General features: G+C 41.8%; 1 protein-coding gene across 1 annotated transcript in view; it reads right to left on the bottom strand.

The window, feature by feature from the left end:
* Positions 1 to 11,626, bottom strand: part of myo1g (myosin IG) — a 39,399-nt gene extending 27,773 nt beyond the window's left edge. Inside the window, exons 1-12 of the mRNA XM_084380356.1 lie at positions 11,460 to 11,626; positions 7,295 to 7,503; positions 6,152 to 6,245; positions 5,782 to 5,947; positions 4,706 to 4,759; positions 4,517 to 4,612; positions 4,258 to 4,374; positions 3,908 to 4,114; positions 3,359 to 3,504; positions 3,134 to 3,248; positions 2,336 to 2,506; positions 1,447 to 1,517 (exon numbers count right to left, since the gene is read on the bottom strand). Of these exons, the coding sequence (XP_084236482.1) occupies positions 1,447 to 1,517; positions 2,336 to 2,506; positions 3,134 to 3,248; positions 3,359 to 3,504; positions 3,908 to 4,114; positions 4,258 to 4,374; positions 4,517 to 4,612; positions 4,706 to 4,759; positions 5,782 to 5,947; positions 6,152 to 6,245; positions 7,295 to 7,503; positions 11,460 to 11,554 (1,541 nt within the window). The 5' untranslated portion in view covers positions 11,555 to 11,626. The remainder of the gene's footprint in view (positions 1 to 1,446; positions 1,518 to 2,335; positions 2,507 to 3,133; positions 3,249 to 3,358; positions 3,505 to 3,907; positions 4,115 to 4,257; positions 4,375 to 4,516; positions 4,613 to 4,705; positions 4,760 to 5,781; positions 5,948 to 6,151; positions 6,246 to 7,294; positions 7,504 to 11,459) is intronic.
* Between the last annotated feature and the right edge of the window lie 4,323 nt (positions 11,627 to 15,949).

The raw sequence follows: 15,949 nt of genomic DNA, 5'->3' as shown, positions 1-15,949 counted from the left end.
AAAACCTCAATAAACCCTACTCCACTTCTCCTTGATTACTGCCGCTGCCACATCTCACAGAGCCAAAATTGTCTCATCAGCTGGATGCATCCCCCCCACGCCCTCCTCCTCCTCCTCCTCCTCCTCCTGTCGTGTTCCCTTGACATATTAATGTCCTTCGCCTCTCTTGATTGAGAGCAGTACACGTGAGCGGAGAAGATCCTCTGGAACCAAAGCCATGACGGGTGACCGCTGGCCAGGGGCCTCATCTGGCCGCCGTGACGTGGCTGTTAAATCCAGGCAACACATTAAGGAAGTGGAGCAGCGACGGAGAAGGAAACAAACTGATCTCAGTCGGTGAATCGTAAACCAAAAGCCCACTGATGTAAACACAAATTACTGTACTTTCAGAATAGAGATAAAAAGACCTCATGTGCATGTATCTGTTTTACAGTGTTTACATTTGATTTATAATAAAATTAATCCCACAAATTCTGTTCCTGCGTCTCTCTCATCTCTCAGAACACACAGCGAGGGCAGCGAGTGTTTTGTTTTTCACGTCCGAAGCAGTTTTTAAGTGTCAGCGACTAATCTTTCAATTTATTCCTTATCTCAAGTGAGGTGAACAGCGTGCAGGAGCTTCTCCTGCGTATCTGTCGATGAGTTTATTCCATTTGCATGTGAGATATCTAGATGGTGTAAAATTTGTGACTCTTGTTGTTACTGCGACCAAAAGGATTCGACACGAGCCATCGGGAGAGTGAGGAAGGAGAACACAGCATGAGCCGTAAAAAATGCCGCGAATCACAGCTGCGTTGAGGCACGTTTTGAACATTTGCGGCCACTGATTCTGTGAAACATTTCGTTTTCACGAGGCAACAACTGTGAAGTCAACACAGATAAAAGTGTTTCCTCTCCCGGCCTCTACAACAACACGTGTGTTGTACACGGTTGTGTCCGGCTGTGTCGGTGAATGCGCCTTATGTCTGCATGTGAGGAGCTTCTTCGTGTGTTTTCTCATTGATTAAATGTACAGTACATGTTTAGCTTACGGTTCACATGAATGCATGTGTTGTTGAGACATGTGGCGACATTCAGCATCGACATTTTCTAGTTTAAAATTGTTTTTGTCCTGTAAATTATTTGGTACGAAATTCTGTATTCGATATTTTCAACCTCTGGGAATATATTATGAGATGCAAGATCATAATTCTGGTTATAATCCCACAGATCAAGCTTTTATACATCATACATCATATATTACTACTGATGTGGTGAATAATAACCACAATTTAGAATAAGCTCTGATCAGTAAAGCTGTCACTCTGAGCTGAAATGCCTTTTAATAGGATTACTGCATGTGGCTTACACTTATGAACTCTGCGCAACATCAGGTCACTTTTTCAGCCACAGTCTGGCCGAACCGGATGACCCCGACAAAGCGTGTACATGTACGAGCGAACTCACGTGACGTCTCCAGCGTAGTGGCGAATACGGAAGTGTTTCTGGAAGTCCATGGTTTTGTCCGTGGGGCTGAGCTGGAAATGAGGGGGAGACGCTGTGAGTGAGGAGCCAAACGTGAAAAAATAAACTGTTTTCTCATTAAATCTGTGCTGCAAACTTTCAGTGTTCAGGAGTCAGTTTTCAGAGGAGAGGATGGTGGATGTGTCTGGAGTCTCTCATGATGTCTGATAGACCTCTAAAGGCAAAAAACTGGAGAAACTCTGCCCTCTACTGACTGCAAGGCAGAACTGCACCTGCATTATGGTCAGTTTTAAAGGTTACACTCAACTCCTTTTGTCCTAGCTCTGTAATTTTAAGTCAAAAATATAAGCAAAACCTAAAAAATGCCTTTTACTTTCCAGTTAGAATTTATTATCTGATTGAGTAACTGAATTGATGAACTCAGTGAACATTACGCATGAACCATTTCTGAGGAAATTGCTTCACCAGAGGGCATCAGCAATCGCCTACACTGGTTTTCTGTTTGTGTGTTTTCTTTTGCTCAACCTACAATGAAAAGTGTCAAACATCTCCTCCTTGAGATTTTAAGCAACTAATGAATTGCTTAAAATCATTCACTTTGGCATTTCTATCCTACAAAATGTTTGCAACTCCAGTCTGGGTTGAGTAAGATTTTGTGGCGTCCGACGAGGCCAACAACAAATAACCACTTCCTACCAGCTAAGTGAAGCTACGACCACATTTTCAGAGATCCTCTTTTAAATGTTAACATCTTTGCCAGTTTCATGTTGAGCAACACCCTAATGATGTGAGAGTCTCCAATTTACAGACGTTGGTGAGCCAGGAGAAGGACATAGGAGGCCCGACAGAGGATGCTACTTTCTGCTCTCACCTTGCGGGAGGTGTAGTGGGGGTGCTGGGCCAGTTTGGTGTCCATGCTGTCCAGGCAGACGGTGTCGGTGACGTTACCGACAGTGAGGCAAGCTTCGTCCAAAATGGAGAGAATGCCTTTGTGTGGCTGCTCCACGAGGTCCACGATGATCTGGTTGTTGAAGTAATCGATCTGGGAAGAAACGGTAGGATTGTTAGGCAAGATGATGATGTAGTTTGTGTTTCTGTGTGTCTTGTTTTGCTTGTTCAGTTACAAACGTGCATTTGTGTCACAAATCTATTCCAGATATCTTACAAATTAGTTTTCCGAGGCAACTTTTGAGAGAAACTGAGAGAAAATATTGTTCATAAATTGCATTTATTCATATAATAGCCTTATCTAAGTGTGTTCGGGAACTAAAACTATTTTAATAATGTGAGGGAAGACTTGGTTAGACAATTAAAACACCCCTTCGTCACCCTTACCTCCACAGTTCAACTCACTACGGATGCACAATATGGATTTTTTTCAGCTTTTTAATTTTCTGCTTTTGATGGCCCATACCGAAAAGACAACAGATAATTTCACATTTTTGCATTTTAAAGAGAAGTTAAAACCTGTAGTTTATGCAATCTTCTTTTAATGACGGATCACAAACCAACTGACTGTATCTAAAAATTCAGATGCGGCGCTTAAAATGTTGGCTTTATCTATCAGCTATATTCTGATTCCTGAGTCTAAATGTGTGTGTTTTTCTGTGTGACACAACACCTCTTGCGTAACGTACGGTGCGTCACTGTTTGTGTGTGTGTGTCTCACATGTTGCCAGGTGATGCCCTCTCTCTGGTACTCTCCCTGTTCCTGTCTGAGGATCAGCTCGATGAAGAGCTGCTGCAGCTTCTCGTTGCAGTAGTTGATGCAGAACTGTTCAAAACTGGGCGGCAATAGAGGAACAAAAACACTTGAGCAACGTCGCAAACAATGACTCATTTCTTTCCATTTGCATCAAGAAATACAGCGGAGTCACAACGCAAAGACGCCGACCTGTTGTTGTCAAAGATCTCAAAGCCGTAGATATCCAACACGCCAATGACCGTGTTTTTCCCGTGAAGCATCGGGTTGTAGTCTTTCACTTCAATGACGCTGTTGATGCGGGAAACGATCCAGCCGAAGAGTCTCTCATACAGAGCCTACAGCGGGGAAATAAGTGGAGATACAGGAATTAGTCAATTCCTCTGTGAATCAATCAAAAGAAAACAAGTTGTCAGTTATTATGATAATCTGTTAGTAGTGTCAGTCATCTGTCAAGCAAAAATGTCAAACATTTGCTGGTTCCAGCTTCTTAAATGTGAGGATTTGCTGCTTTTCTTTGATAACTATGACAGTAAATGAGGAGTTTTTTTGATTTCGGACTGTCGGTTGGACCAAAGAAGCATTTTGAAGACGTCACTTTTGGCTCTGGGGAATTGTGATGATCATTTTTGGAAATACAGTACAAGACACTAAACAATTAGTTGAGGAAAGAGTCTGCAGATTAATGGAGAATGAAAAAAAAACATTAAAGTTGGAAGTGGAAGTGGGTTGTAACGGCACCTTGGCGAAAGCGTCTCGACCGAAGCAGGCGTCCTGCTCCGAGTGTCCCTTCTCGATGACCTCGCCGCCCCCGGTGGCCACGGTGCGGTACAGCAGGCTCTTACTGACGCTCTCTGGATCTGTGCCCGTCAGCTCAGAGATGTGGTTGACGGCTTCGAGTCCCACGATCTGAACGTTCTCACCGTCACACTCAAACTGCATGTTACCCTGGAAAATAAGACCATGTACAGTTCAGTATAGAGAAGGATCCCCTCTCTAAGATACACACCGGTGATGAGGGTGAGAATATATTCATATCATTTAAATACAACAACTTTTCCTGTATTTAAAAATCCATGCTTTAAACTTACCAACAGAAGAATGGTGGCCAGGATCTGGTAAATTGAGTTGATCTCCTCTTTTGAGAAGCCAATCACACCCAGGGCACTCATCACTGCTTTGTGGTTGGTTCGATCATTGTTGGTGGTCTTCAGAAAAAAAAACAAGGATTTTGCATTAAAGAAGGTTTGCCAATTGGTCAGTACAGAAGAACATGAGGCCAAAGAAAGGTAAAGATAGCTCATTTTGTCTTAACGCTTCAACACAAATGATAAAAAGTGAAGAGCTCACAGTGGTTGCAGCGCCCTCTTTGGTATACGTGTAAACAGCAGGATCATTCTGTAGATGAAATGTCTCCAGCATCTCATTTGAGCCTCCACGCAGCAACTGTTAAACACACAGCAAATACACAAGCTCAGATCCACTATCATTATGTCATAATGTCATATTTCATGTAGGAACCACTGGAGTGAAGCTGACCTGGTAAAATGAGTGGAAGTTCCTCTCCCCGTCCTGCTGGTGGACCACCCTGGACTTGAACAGGAGAACAGATTATGGTAGTGAACCAAGCATCTGCTACAGTGAAGATTCAAGCTTACAAAAATGTGTATATAACGTCTTTATAAATCAATTTGGGATCTCAGGGCTTCCAAAGACTTGGATTACACCGGACGAGCTGTATGGAGCCATTTTATGTTGGTGAGTGCCGTTAGCATCGACAGTCGTAAACCTGGAAGCAGGATGACAAACAGCATCCAGGGGCAACAAAAGACAAACAACAGAGCTCTAAAGAGGTCAAAGTAAGTTTTCTAGTCCAAAAGAAAAAGACCAAGTAACACTGAACTGAAGAGCTACGTCACTTTCATGTGTCAAAGACAGATTTTTCCCTGGATGGTTGTCCCTGGCAGGTGTGAGATTTATCAGATTTGCACTCAAAATGTCTAAAAGTTGCACCGTGCGGTCAAGATGGACCACCTAGTGTCTGTTGAAATAAGAAAAATCCATGCCCACATGTCAAAATCACCACACGCTGGTTCACCAACAGTGTTCGAGTATAATAATTAGTTTTTTCCTCCAAGACAAACACACAAACCAAACTGATTACCGAGTGTGAGACTCCAGCAGCAGCAGCGCCACATTCACTGCTGATGAGAAACATGACGGCTGAGAAGCAGCGTGGTTAATTTCTGCCCTCTGAAAATGAATCACGGCACCATCATTCACACCGGCTCTGAGTGCCAGACGGTTGTTTAACGGAGCGGATAAATACGGCAGCATCAAGTAGCCCCAGGTGAGCCATTCATTAACGCGCAGCGGCTCCGCACCGGCTTCACAGTCACATCTATTCATGGATGTTCCCTCACACCTCTTTGTCATCACCTCATGAAACATTCATGTTCAGGAGAAGAGATGTAATTTAAAATCTAAATGAGCAGAACTTTTCTGTACTTTCCTGCAGAGTTGAGGTCATTGTGACTCGATAAAGCGCATAACTCCTTTGTTTTTTGTGTCTGCAGTCGAAGCCGCTCCGTCATCCTGCCCACCCCCCTCCTCACCTTCTCCAGCAGGTAGTTGTTGATGTGTCCTCCGGTGGGATCGCCGTTGAAGTTGAAGTTGATGTCCATGTATTTGCCGAAGCGGCTGGAGTTGTCGTTGCGATTCGTCTTGGCGTTCCCAAAGGCCTCCAGCACGCAGTTGGATTTGAGCAGCACATTCTTCACACTTGATTTATCGCATCATGGCGACCATCGATAGAAACGTCAGAGAGGAAAAAAGCCATCAGGGACGTGGGAATAGAGTCAGACGAGAGGAGGACGGCGGGATGATTCATGACAACATCACATTCTCATGAATCAGTTATTTATTTGTCAAACCCAACTGGATTCACATTTGCAGTGTCCTCTATTAACATGGAGCAGGACTCACCTCTCGACCTCCGCCCTCTGGCTTGGGTTTGTGATGGCGGCAATGTACTGCATGATGTATTTACTGGCTTCGGTTTTTCCTGCCCCACTTTCACCTGAAACACAAAACAGAGAACTCACAACACTGATGACGGATCAGGACAGACGCACATTATTCCTTTTTATTTACTTGCATGAATAATGTGAACATCTATGGCTACCTGAAACTTAATAAGATATGACGAATGTATCTGTAATCTAACTACATCTTTTTTCTGTAACTTTACCGGAATACAGTTACTTTTTGTTGTATCCTGATTACTTTACCCTGTTTCATGTATTTCCTTACTCCCCAAGCCTGGCAGTTGCTTGAACAAATTAACAATATATCCATTATCCTGAGAAACAGTATTGGCTCACAGAAAACACAGCCTGCAAATTAGATAATAATTAGGTGACTCAACAAAGTATGAGAACATTTCCACACCGTACTGTAACGTTAGCAGTAGTTTTTAAATCTAAACAGTGGTCCAATATTTGATAAAAGCCTAATAACGTTAATGGTCGAATTAGCCGCTTGTTAACTCCGGTTAAGTGACAAAAATGGACGTGAACAAATGTCTAAAATGGCAAAATATTCAGAGAGGAACCTCAACATTCACACAGAATAACAATCAGTTCAGGCGGCTAAAATGGCGACTGTGGATCTTAAAATGGTACGTTAAAGAGCAAAATATGTTGCTAGCTTATTTGGTAAAGTACAAACTTCCATGTCTCCCAGAAGATGTCTCCAAAAATGACCGGTGTCTGTTAACCTCAGCTAACGCTAACTTTGAGATTAGCTTAATGCTAACATAACACTTCTAATACTAGCATGTTGCACGAGCTTGACAGTTGAGATCATGCTAACTGTAAGTGGCGCTTGTTGTTGAATGAATAAGACAGGCCATACATTACAATTACAATTTTATCACCATTTCAAATCCTTCGGGCAGTTTTGTTTTCACGTGTGTAATCAGCAGTTTGGTTTTTAAAGCAAGTGTCACCTGCAGACTAAAGAAAACTGTCCAACAGCCTCAGGCCGCACACAGCAGCAGTCCACACTGTGACGGGCTATGACTCATGATGTTTGAGGTTTAAGGAGTGTGAAAGAAAGATGATATACCTGATATGACGATGCAGGTATCTTTGGCCCGTCTCTTCATGGCCTTATAGGCAGCGTCAGACACGGCGTACAGGTGAGGAGGGTTTTCATACAGCTCCCGGCCTCGGTACGCATCGATGGTTTCTTTGCCGTAGATGTCCATCTCTCTGTACGGGTTAACGGAGACAACTACCTCTCCGATGTAGGTGTAGATACGGCCCTTCTCAAACCTGTCGAAACAAAAGATGGCATGTGTCACATTTATGTACAGGAATCATTTATACTGTGTATGTGTAGATATGTTAGATGCACGTGTGTGCTTTATATGCATTTAAATTTAGTTTATTCAATCAGCCCAGTCACACGGAGTCAACGTTATAAGCCACATGAGTTTATGACCTGACTCTAATAATGATAAGTGGAGGGGATGGGGGTGGAGTGAAGGCTGCCAAGCCAGTGACCACAGTTCAAGACTGTGTTTCAACATTTGTAAGTGTCAAACCACTGGATATTTTAAAGGAGACCGCCGGACACTGCCGAGCGCCGTTTATGGCATCAAAAAACATATTTTTCACAAAAAAATCAGGACATCTACAGCTGTGTTTGTGGCGACTAAAAACAAGTGTTTTAAGCTAAATCATGATCTTTTCCTCACCAAGTGGTATTTGTCTCTAAACCAGATAACAAGCATAACATAAGACAGACAGTGAACCTCAAGAGCAACATAAAGAAATGTCAAGTTTCAACAGATCAGTGGTTTGCAGACACATATATTGCTATATTCATTCTGGCAATTGGGTTCGTTCAATCATTCACTTAAGGGAGCAAAGAGACGTCGTTCTGTGGATATTTGCATGCATAAAAAGTCCCGATAATCAAGGAAATGAAGTGTCTAATACTCAAAGTTTCCTGTTGAAGACCCCACAGATAACACTGAGCCCAGCTGTGAGGAGAATGGCCCATTGTGGCCTCTAATTTACAAAAGATCCGCCTTGTGTTCGGCATCATTTACCCACAACATTTTCACACCAGCCCTGACAAAACCCTAGAGCTGAAACTTCCACAGAAGATCATGCACCTTTATGTCATATGTAGCTGACAGGAAGTGACACAAGTGTTTGTACACTGAAAGCAGGAAATGAAACTTTGTGGTTCAAAGGGCGTCACAGTCTTTTGTAACCTCATGAGGGTTTCTTGAGCTGGGAGGGGTAGAGCTGGCGTGTCACCAGTGTTAATGGAGCTTCATGAAATGTTACGTGTTCGGCTTTACAGACGGTCAGTGTTGTAAGAGAGCTGGTGACGGAGCATCAGTGGGGCCAACATGTCCATCGAAACGATTTCAAAGGCTCGAATGCAATTAAGACACGTTGCCTTCTTGTTCCTGAATATATAGGACCCAACCAGTATACTGCTCTTTTATTTAAGGTCACACATAATCACACAACCACAGGTTGTTAACAGGTGTTTGTGTTCAGGGTGTCATCAGTCACTGAGAGGAGATGAAGACTAGAAGTACAAGTAATCAATCATTAAATGTCCAGGAGGAAAATAACTCAGTACATTTACTCACTTTAAGTGCAATTTTCAGCTCTTCACTATTATTATTATAGTTATTATTATATTGACGTTGTGCTACAGTTCAGAGGGAAACATCAGTGTTGTAAAAGTAGCCAAAAGTCAAACTAAAGATAAAAAGTAAAGATATCATGTTATAATATTACTTTGGTAAAAGTAAAAGTCATCCATACAAAAAGTACTTGAGTAAAAGTCTTTGAGAGTCTTATCTTACATGTACTCAAGGATTAAAAGTACAAGTAAAAGTAAAATGATATTATATAGGGATCAACTGATTATCAGTCTGGTGAGATAGTGGGCTCATTTGTACTGTTTCCAAGTACTTTAACATTGTACTTGAGTACTTGAGTTTCTGTCAGTGGTGGAAACAGTATCTACTGGTATTGAAATAATACTTAATTAAAAGTATTCTTCTCAAACAATAACTCAGAGATTTAGTTACTTTTTTTACTGTTGATGCATTATCAGTGGCAGACATTCAACCAAATGTTGTGTGTTTGTCCGTATGTTTGTCCGCGGTGATCAGACGGCCTTATTGGCTGCAAAGATGAGGTTGAAAGGTTTAGATATTAATTCAGAATGTACTCAGGACTCGATTATGAAGTAACTAAGTAGATTACATGGTGTAATGCATACTTATGTACAAGTAAGATTACAGACTTGACAGCGATTTGAATAGCTGTAATTAGTTACTTCCACTCCTGGTATCCCTGGGAAACATTTAGCTTTTCACTCCATCACATGAGTGACAGTGAAACATGAAGAAGTGAAATGTGAAGCAGGGTGTTGCTCAAACCACCGTCCTGTATGTAAGTGGTCATTTTCCTTCATGAACTAATATCCAACCTAAACGTTGCTTTTATATCATTTTAACTTTTAGCTACAGTGACGGTATATTAAATTCTTCCTCCACTGATAGAAACGTGTCTAATAACTCTAATCGTATTACTATTATTAATCCTATCAGCCTATAATTTGAGTTGACTTGGAGCACCTGAAAGCACCGTTCAGTCAGTCTGTGTGCAGCTAAACTTTTTTTATTGGGAAGCAATAGTCAGGTTCAGCCTTGAGTTCAGGTTCACTGAAGGGGAAGTGTGCAGGAGGATCCCGCCATCTGAATTACAACACATACATTGATGGTTATGGCTGCATCTGAGTCACTGAGAGGCTATTTATATATTTTATTTACAACTGGCTTAAATCAACCCTGAAAGCAGGAATATTGGTCGAGCACTGGTGCGGCAAATTGTAGGTTTCCTCTGAGTCACAGTTGGATTTGGTGCCAAAAAAAAATAGAGAAGTCGCCTCAGTCACCTTCCTGGTAATATACTGACCAATCAGGTGAGAGGAGACTCAGACCACGATCTGAGCCAGAGGGAACTCAAAGAGCACGAAACCTTTATTGCCTGTAGTTAATATTGCATTAAAAGTGTCAGGTCAAGCACTTAAATTGATGAAAACACCAATTTCCAATCAAGTCTTGATCTTTGGAAGAGACTCAAGAAAAGGTTCACACCGAGGTCTCTCTGTCCACCGACCTCCAGGCATATATGTTCACAAGTTTTAGAGATATCCTGCCCAACAGGAGAGAAACATACTACAGCAGTGATGATCACCAGAAAGAAAACAGTGCAAGTGCAAAAATAGAAATGCAAACGCAGAAGTTTTGAAACTGCAAACACCTGAACTCACAGTCAAAAGTATCGACAATCATCACAGCAGCACGAACTTGACAACATGCTTACGCTTTTCCACCTGACAAGTCTGATCAAGCTGTGTGATGAAACTCTACATACATTACTTTGCCAAGCGGTGATGACAGGCGAACACTGAGCCGGTGTAAGTATGTGAAAAATGCTAATTTAGAGCCCATCTGCTGTGCACACGTCAGCTGAGAAAGTGAGACTTGTTTTCCGTAAATCTGGAGCTTTTTTGATGTTATTTGACATTTTCGGTGCCTCTGCTGAACCCGAGATGACGGGAAACTGTGTGATTTCTCACAGTTTGAACCGAGGACATGATGCCCCTGCGAAAAGTCACCGAGGAAGTGAGGAAATGAGCAACACAGAAAAAAGAAGAAAAAAAAAAAAACACTGTCTGGGCTCGGAGACAAAGAGAAATATCCTGAAGGGTTAAACACCTAAAGAGCGGGAAAGGTCACGAAACAAAAACAAGCTACATCTACATATTAAGTCAGACAGGTTTGGTGAGACTAGCTCTTATTGGTGACTTGCCATGTGCTTCGTTTGGCTCGCTTGACAGCCAGTGCTTAGTGTGGTAATGATGAAATTAACCACAATTTTATCCCTGAACCCCCGGGGGGTGAACAGGAGAGGCGGGGTAGAAACAGGGTGCGCTTTATGTTTCATCTTTATGAGCCTCTCACTTAAAAGAAGTCATCAAGCTAGTGTCAGAGACAGTTTTGTAAGTGTGTGAATGTCAGAGGCACTTAGATCTATCATATAAACCTTAATTTAACATATTTTATTGCAGAATCATGTGGTTTCCCTTCATAAATCAGGTTTGTATGAACCCTCTGCATCTCTGCCACCCAGCTGCTTCCACTCTCGTCCCCTCCCTTCCTCCTCTCTAACTGTCTCTCAGGCCTTACCTCAGCTTCAGATTCTCCATAAACTGCTCCATCGTCACCTCATCCAGGAGCACGAAGTCTGACTTCCCGAACTCCAGGCCCTCCAGCTCCGCCATCCCGGCCCCTATTCACCAACCACACTAAATATGAATATAAAAAGGACCGGACAAGACGCAGAGGAACAGAAAGCGGCTAAAGGAAGAAGAAAGAGAAGTATGGTCGACTAGTGTAGACAGTCTGCTGTGGGCGGGGAAAGCTCTCTGGTGGATTTTAGGGTGTGCTTAGTAAAGTCACAGAAAGCTGTGGTCTACAAGCTGCAGCACGTCATCCTGTCAGTCAGCCCATGCCCTCACGTAGATCTGTATAAATAGCAGGAGGCTATCTTTAAAAGCTCACACCACTTCTGCATCCTCCTCTGTCTCTTCTCTTCCTGCCACAAGGCCTCCAAATTTCAAAAATGTCACTTAGAGCGCGGTTCTCACTACCAGACTTAATCTTTTTACTTTTATTTTGTCTATCTTTTCTTCCCAGAAACAGGAACCAACATGTGACGTACTGCCAGACAAGAGCAGTTAACCTTGCAAATTTGAGGGTGGAAAATGGCCTTTATCTCCTGGGAAGGATCGTGGCATTTCCTTTCTTAACTTGGCATGGGCAGCGCAATGTGTCCCTGAGGGTTTTCATGAAACCAGAGGTTCCCATCTCACAGCAGAGCCAGGCGGAAACTTGAGAAACTCAGGAGTCAAAAGGGGTTAGCAGTGCTCTCTGTCATGTAAGACAGCGTCAGGGTGTAGGTGTGTGTGATTAAGTTGAAGGAGTTTACTGGAAAGCTGACTAAGGCAGAGACAAGTGACTTCTAAATCCCCTTCTCACAGCACTGTTTAAGTCCTTTTATCAAGAAATTTTCAAGGTAGTTTCTCTTTTTCACTAATTTTGGGCCCCTCTCATCATGAGACAATAATTCATTCAAATTATCTGTTTGTCCAACTGTAAGTTTCTTATAGTTCTGCAGGAATGAGTCCTAAAACCTGGAAATAAGTGCATCTTTTTGCACTTCTGGTTCCCTCAAATTACAAAGCTTCAATGTGTCTTAAAAAGGCAAACAAGTGGCTAAATGAGAATATAGAGGTTGTTAGTTTTAGCAAAAGTTGAGAACCCAATTGTAAACACAAAGGTAGGCGAGTGGGAAAAAAAGCGAGCTTTAATAACCAAGCAGAAATCCAAATTACAAAGGCAGGCAACGTAAGCAGGCCGGGGTAATTCCAAAAAACAAGAAGAGAAACGTAGAAATTGAACTCAAACTTTAAGGCCACGGGGAACAAAAACCAGGAACACTGAAGACACATGATGAGTGAACGTAGGACGGCAAGAGGAGCAAAACGCAGAAGTGACACGAGGACGAAAACAGACAAACTGACAAACGCAGACTTAAATACACCGAGGAGGGAAGACTCATGAGGGACAGGTGAAACAAGTAAAGGCATTCAAAAAGAAAGAAACACACAAAGACAGGAAGTGTCAAACAGAACATGACACACGAGGATGAAACCTTCAAAATAAAGCAGCTTTGTACAGTTATCATGTCACTGCTAACATGGTGGCTTTGAAGCCATTTTGACAACGATTTGTCGCCACTTCTGTTGTTCTTCTCACCAAACAGCTGTTGTAGCTGTCAGAAAGTCCTGATATCAGAGTCAGATTAACGACTCAGAGGACGACATGAACAGATTTTCCAACTCAGCAGCTTGTAGTTACGATCTGATTAGTATGAGATGAATGCTACATACTGCAACTCTTGGAAAACATCTCTTGTACTTGTTTTCAGATGCTGTTCTCACAGATAATTGTTCTCACAGATAATTGTTCTTACACAATCCAGTAAAGACCAACCGCTGCTTCTGCCTTCATTGGAAGTGGGTCTAATTTTAGTTCAAGAGGGGGAAATGTCAAAAGAGAAAGCAAAACAATAAATAAGAAAGAACAAAAATTCCCCATGTCCCGTGTTATTCATGCTACTGAAGGCCAAAACTTACAGTCACATGCTCCTAATGTCACTCATCTTCATCTAGTTTCACTAATCTTTCACTATTGTTGATCACAAACATGCTAAAAGTCTGATTTATCCTTTAACCACGAAGCTCATTCAGTCCCATGGACGAGCTCCACCTCTAACTCGTACACCTCTCAGCATGGTGTGAAAGTCGAGGTGCGCTGGAGTGACGTCACCAGCTGCAGACAGCTCTCCAACATGTTGCAGCAGCGTGTGGATATCTTTCAGGCCGAGTGACACGACTCACTTCATGACTCAGATGAGTTTTTTTCCATGATGAGCTGAATCCACGCCTGTATTGTCTGTTTCATGAATGGAGTCTGTGATAAGGATAATCAGCCTTTCTGCCTCATATTGCCGCATGATTACTTGTCTATGTCACTCCTTTTGTTTGAAATTTAAAGAGTTAGTTCACCCAAATCAATAAAATGTTCTCTCTTATTCGAGAATGGCTATGTATGTATCTATTTAAGGAGCTCATTACGATCCATAATTACATTTATTGCTAGTTAGTGACCTCTAGTGGCCGTTGACATTATGACGGGGGAAAGGAGGATGGTGATGTAGTTTATAAGGCCACATGTCCATGTATAGGGAGGAGGTCAGGGTGGACGGCTGTGCTTTCACCCAGAGGCCACTGTTTGTGTCCCATATGAAACCAAAACTTGATTTTAACTTATTTAAACTTACGTAACATACTTAACTTACATCGCATAAGTAATTGAACGTATTTAATTAAAGTACTTATTATAACCTAAATAATTATCTTTTCCTAAACCTAACCAAGTAGTTCTGGGAGTCCAACCTAACCAAACTGGACAGTTTCACAACCTAAACCACATGTTTATTATTGTTACCATGATGCAACCGTGTCACAGGGTTAACCACGTTTGTCCCATACGCCTGTCAATGGTGTTCTCCAACTGTCACGTGTTGTCTTGGACAACAATCATACTAGTTCTGAACCATCTAATCTGTTGTTTTGGGCATTGATGACCGTGTTGTGAACAGTGTCCATTGTAAATCTCAGAGATAGTTTAAAACCTTAACAAATAAAACAAAAAACTATCCAGCAAGTGTTCGGTAAATTAAGGGTTTCATTACGAGACAAAACTATCCAAGCTCAACTTTCCAGCTTTGTCCGGGGCTTTCACACAACACAGACACAGTTGAAACCTCTAAAAAAGCTGATAATTGGACAAGTAATTAGAAATTAAATCACAACCACTGAGCTTTCATGTCATCAGTGTCCTTTCCATGACAACTGAGGAAATGATCCACTGATGAAGACTATGTGAGAGAGGTGCAGGGTAAAAGCTCCAGTTGGGAGTCAGAGCTTGAGCTGGGAATGTTTTGTCATTCAACAATTCTTATATTATAATATTTATTTATTTATCAGTTTATTTGACAGGGACAATACACGTAAGCATTGTTACATCTAACTGAAAAGCAACCAATGTAATAAATATATATATAGGACTTCTAGCCGTGGCTTGTTTGCAGTGATACAACACTCTAAAATAGACGTAAAAACTAACAATAAAATAGACATAGATAAGCGGCCACTACAGACAGTGATTGTAACCACTAAGAACAACAAAAGAGAACAAATGAACAACTGAAAATAACGAGTAAGGAGAGACAAAAAGAAAAAAGAAGGGGAAAAAATCAAGATAATGGTAAACTTGGGGGAACTCAACTGTAAAATTTCATTTCATTTACTATCACACTTCCTACAACTTTCTGTCCATCAGATTTCGTGCCGGGGTTTTGTGATACCCTGACTACAGACAAAAACAAACAGGGGAAACCACAGCGCTCTAATAGAGGACAGGTCTCATCAGACTAGTAGGTACGAGGCCTCTGAGTCACACTTGTAGTCATCAGTGCAGCAGCCCTGACTGAACTGAATAAAACCATTGATTGGAAAATTATGAGTAAAGGGACTTTACCATCAGCCTGAAACATTTACAAAACACCTACCTACTGTAGAGCTTCTGACAGCCTTTCTGCTGAAGCTGGTTTTAAACTGTATAATGTCAGCAGTGTCCACTCAAACATCCAGCCCCTTTCTCTAACTAAACTTGCCTGTTAGATCCTCATCAGCCACCAGCACTTCCTCTCTCAGCATGAGGTCAGTCGGCTGTCAGAGAGTTTCACTTCCTGCTCGTGTGTCCTCCATCTTGATGTTGCATTCAGGTGTTAAAGTAAAATTAACAAACGGGCACGCTGACAATTGAGCACAAACATGTTTAAATATCACTCAGAGAACCTTTAAATCACCTGAGGTACTTCATTGTTAATCTTAATGTTTTTATTGGACATTTGTTTATTTAAGTGCATTATTTATTCTCAGTTTTTTCCATTTATATAAACTGTATTTTACTGATGCTCTTACAGATGTAGAACAATGTACAGATCATCAACATTTACAGTGCAATCAGCTAGCAATAATAAAACT

This window comes from Pagrus pagrus (assembly GCF_965226575.1).
Source record: "Pagrus pagrus genome assembly, chromosome: 17".
Taxonomy (NCBI): Eukaryota; Metazoa; Chordata; class Actinopteri; order Spariformes; family Sparidae; genus Pagrus; species Pagrus pagrus.
This window is presented reverse-complemented; position numbering and strand designations above follow the sequence as displayed.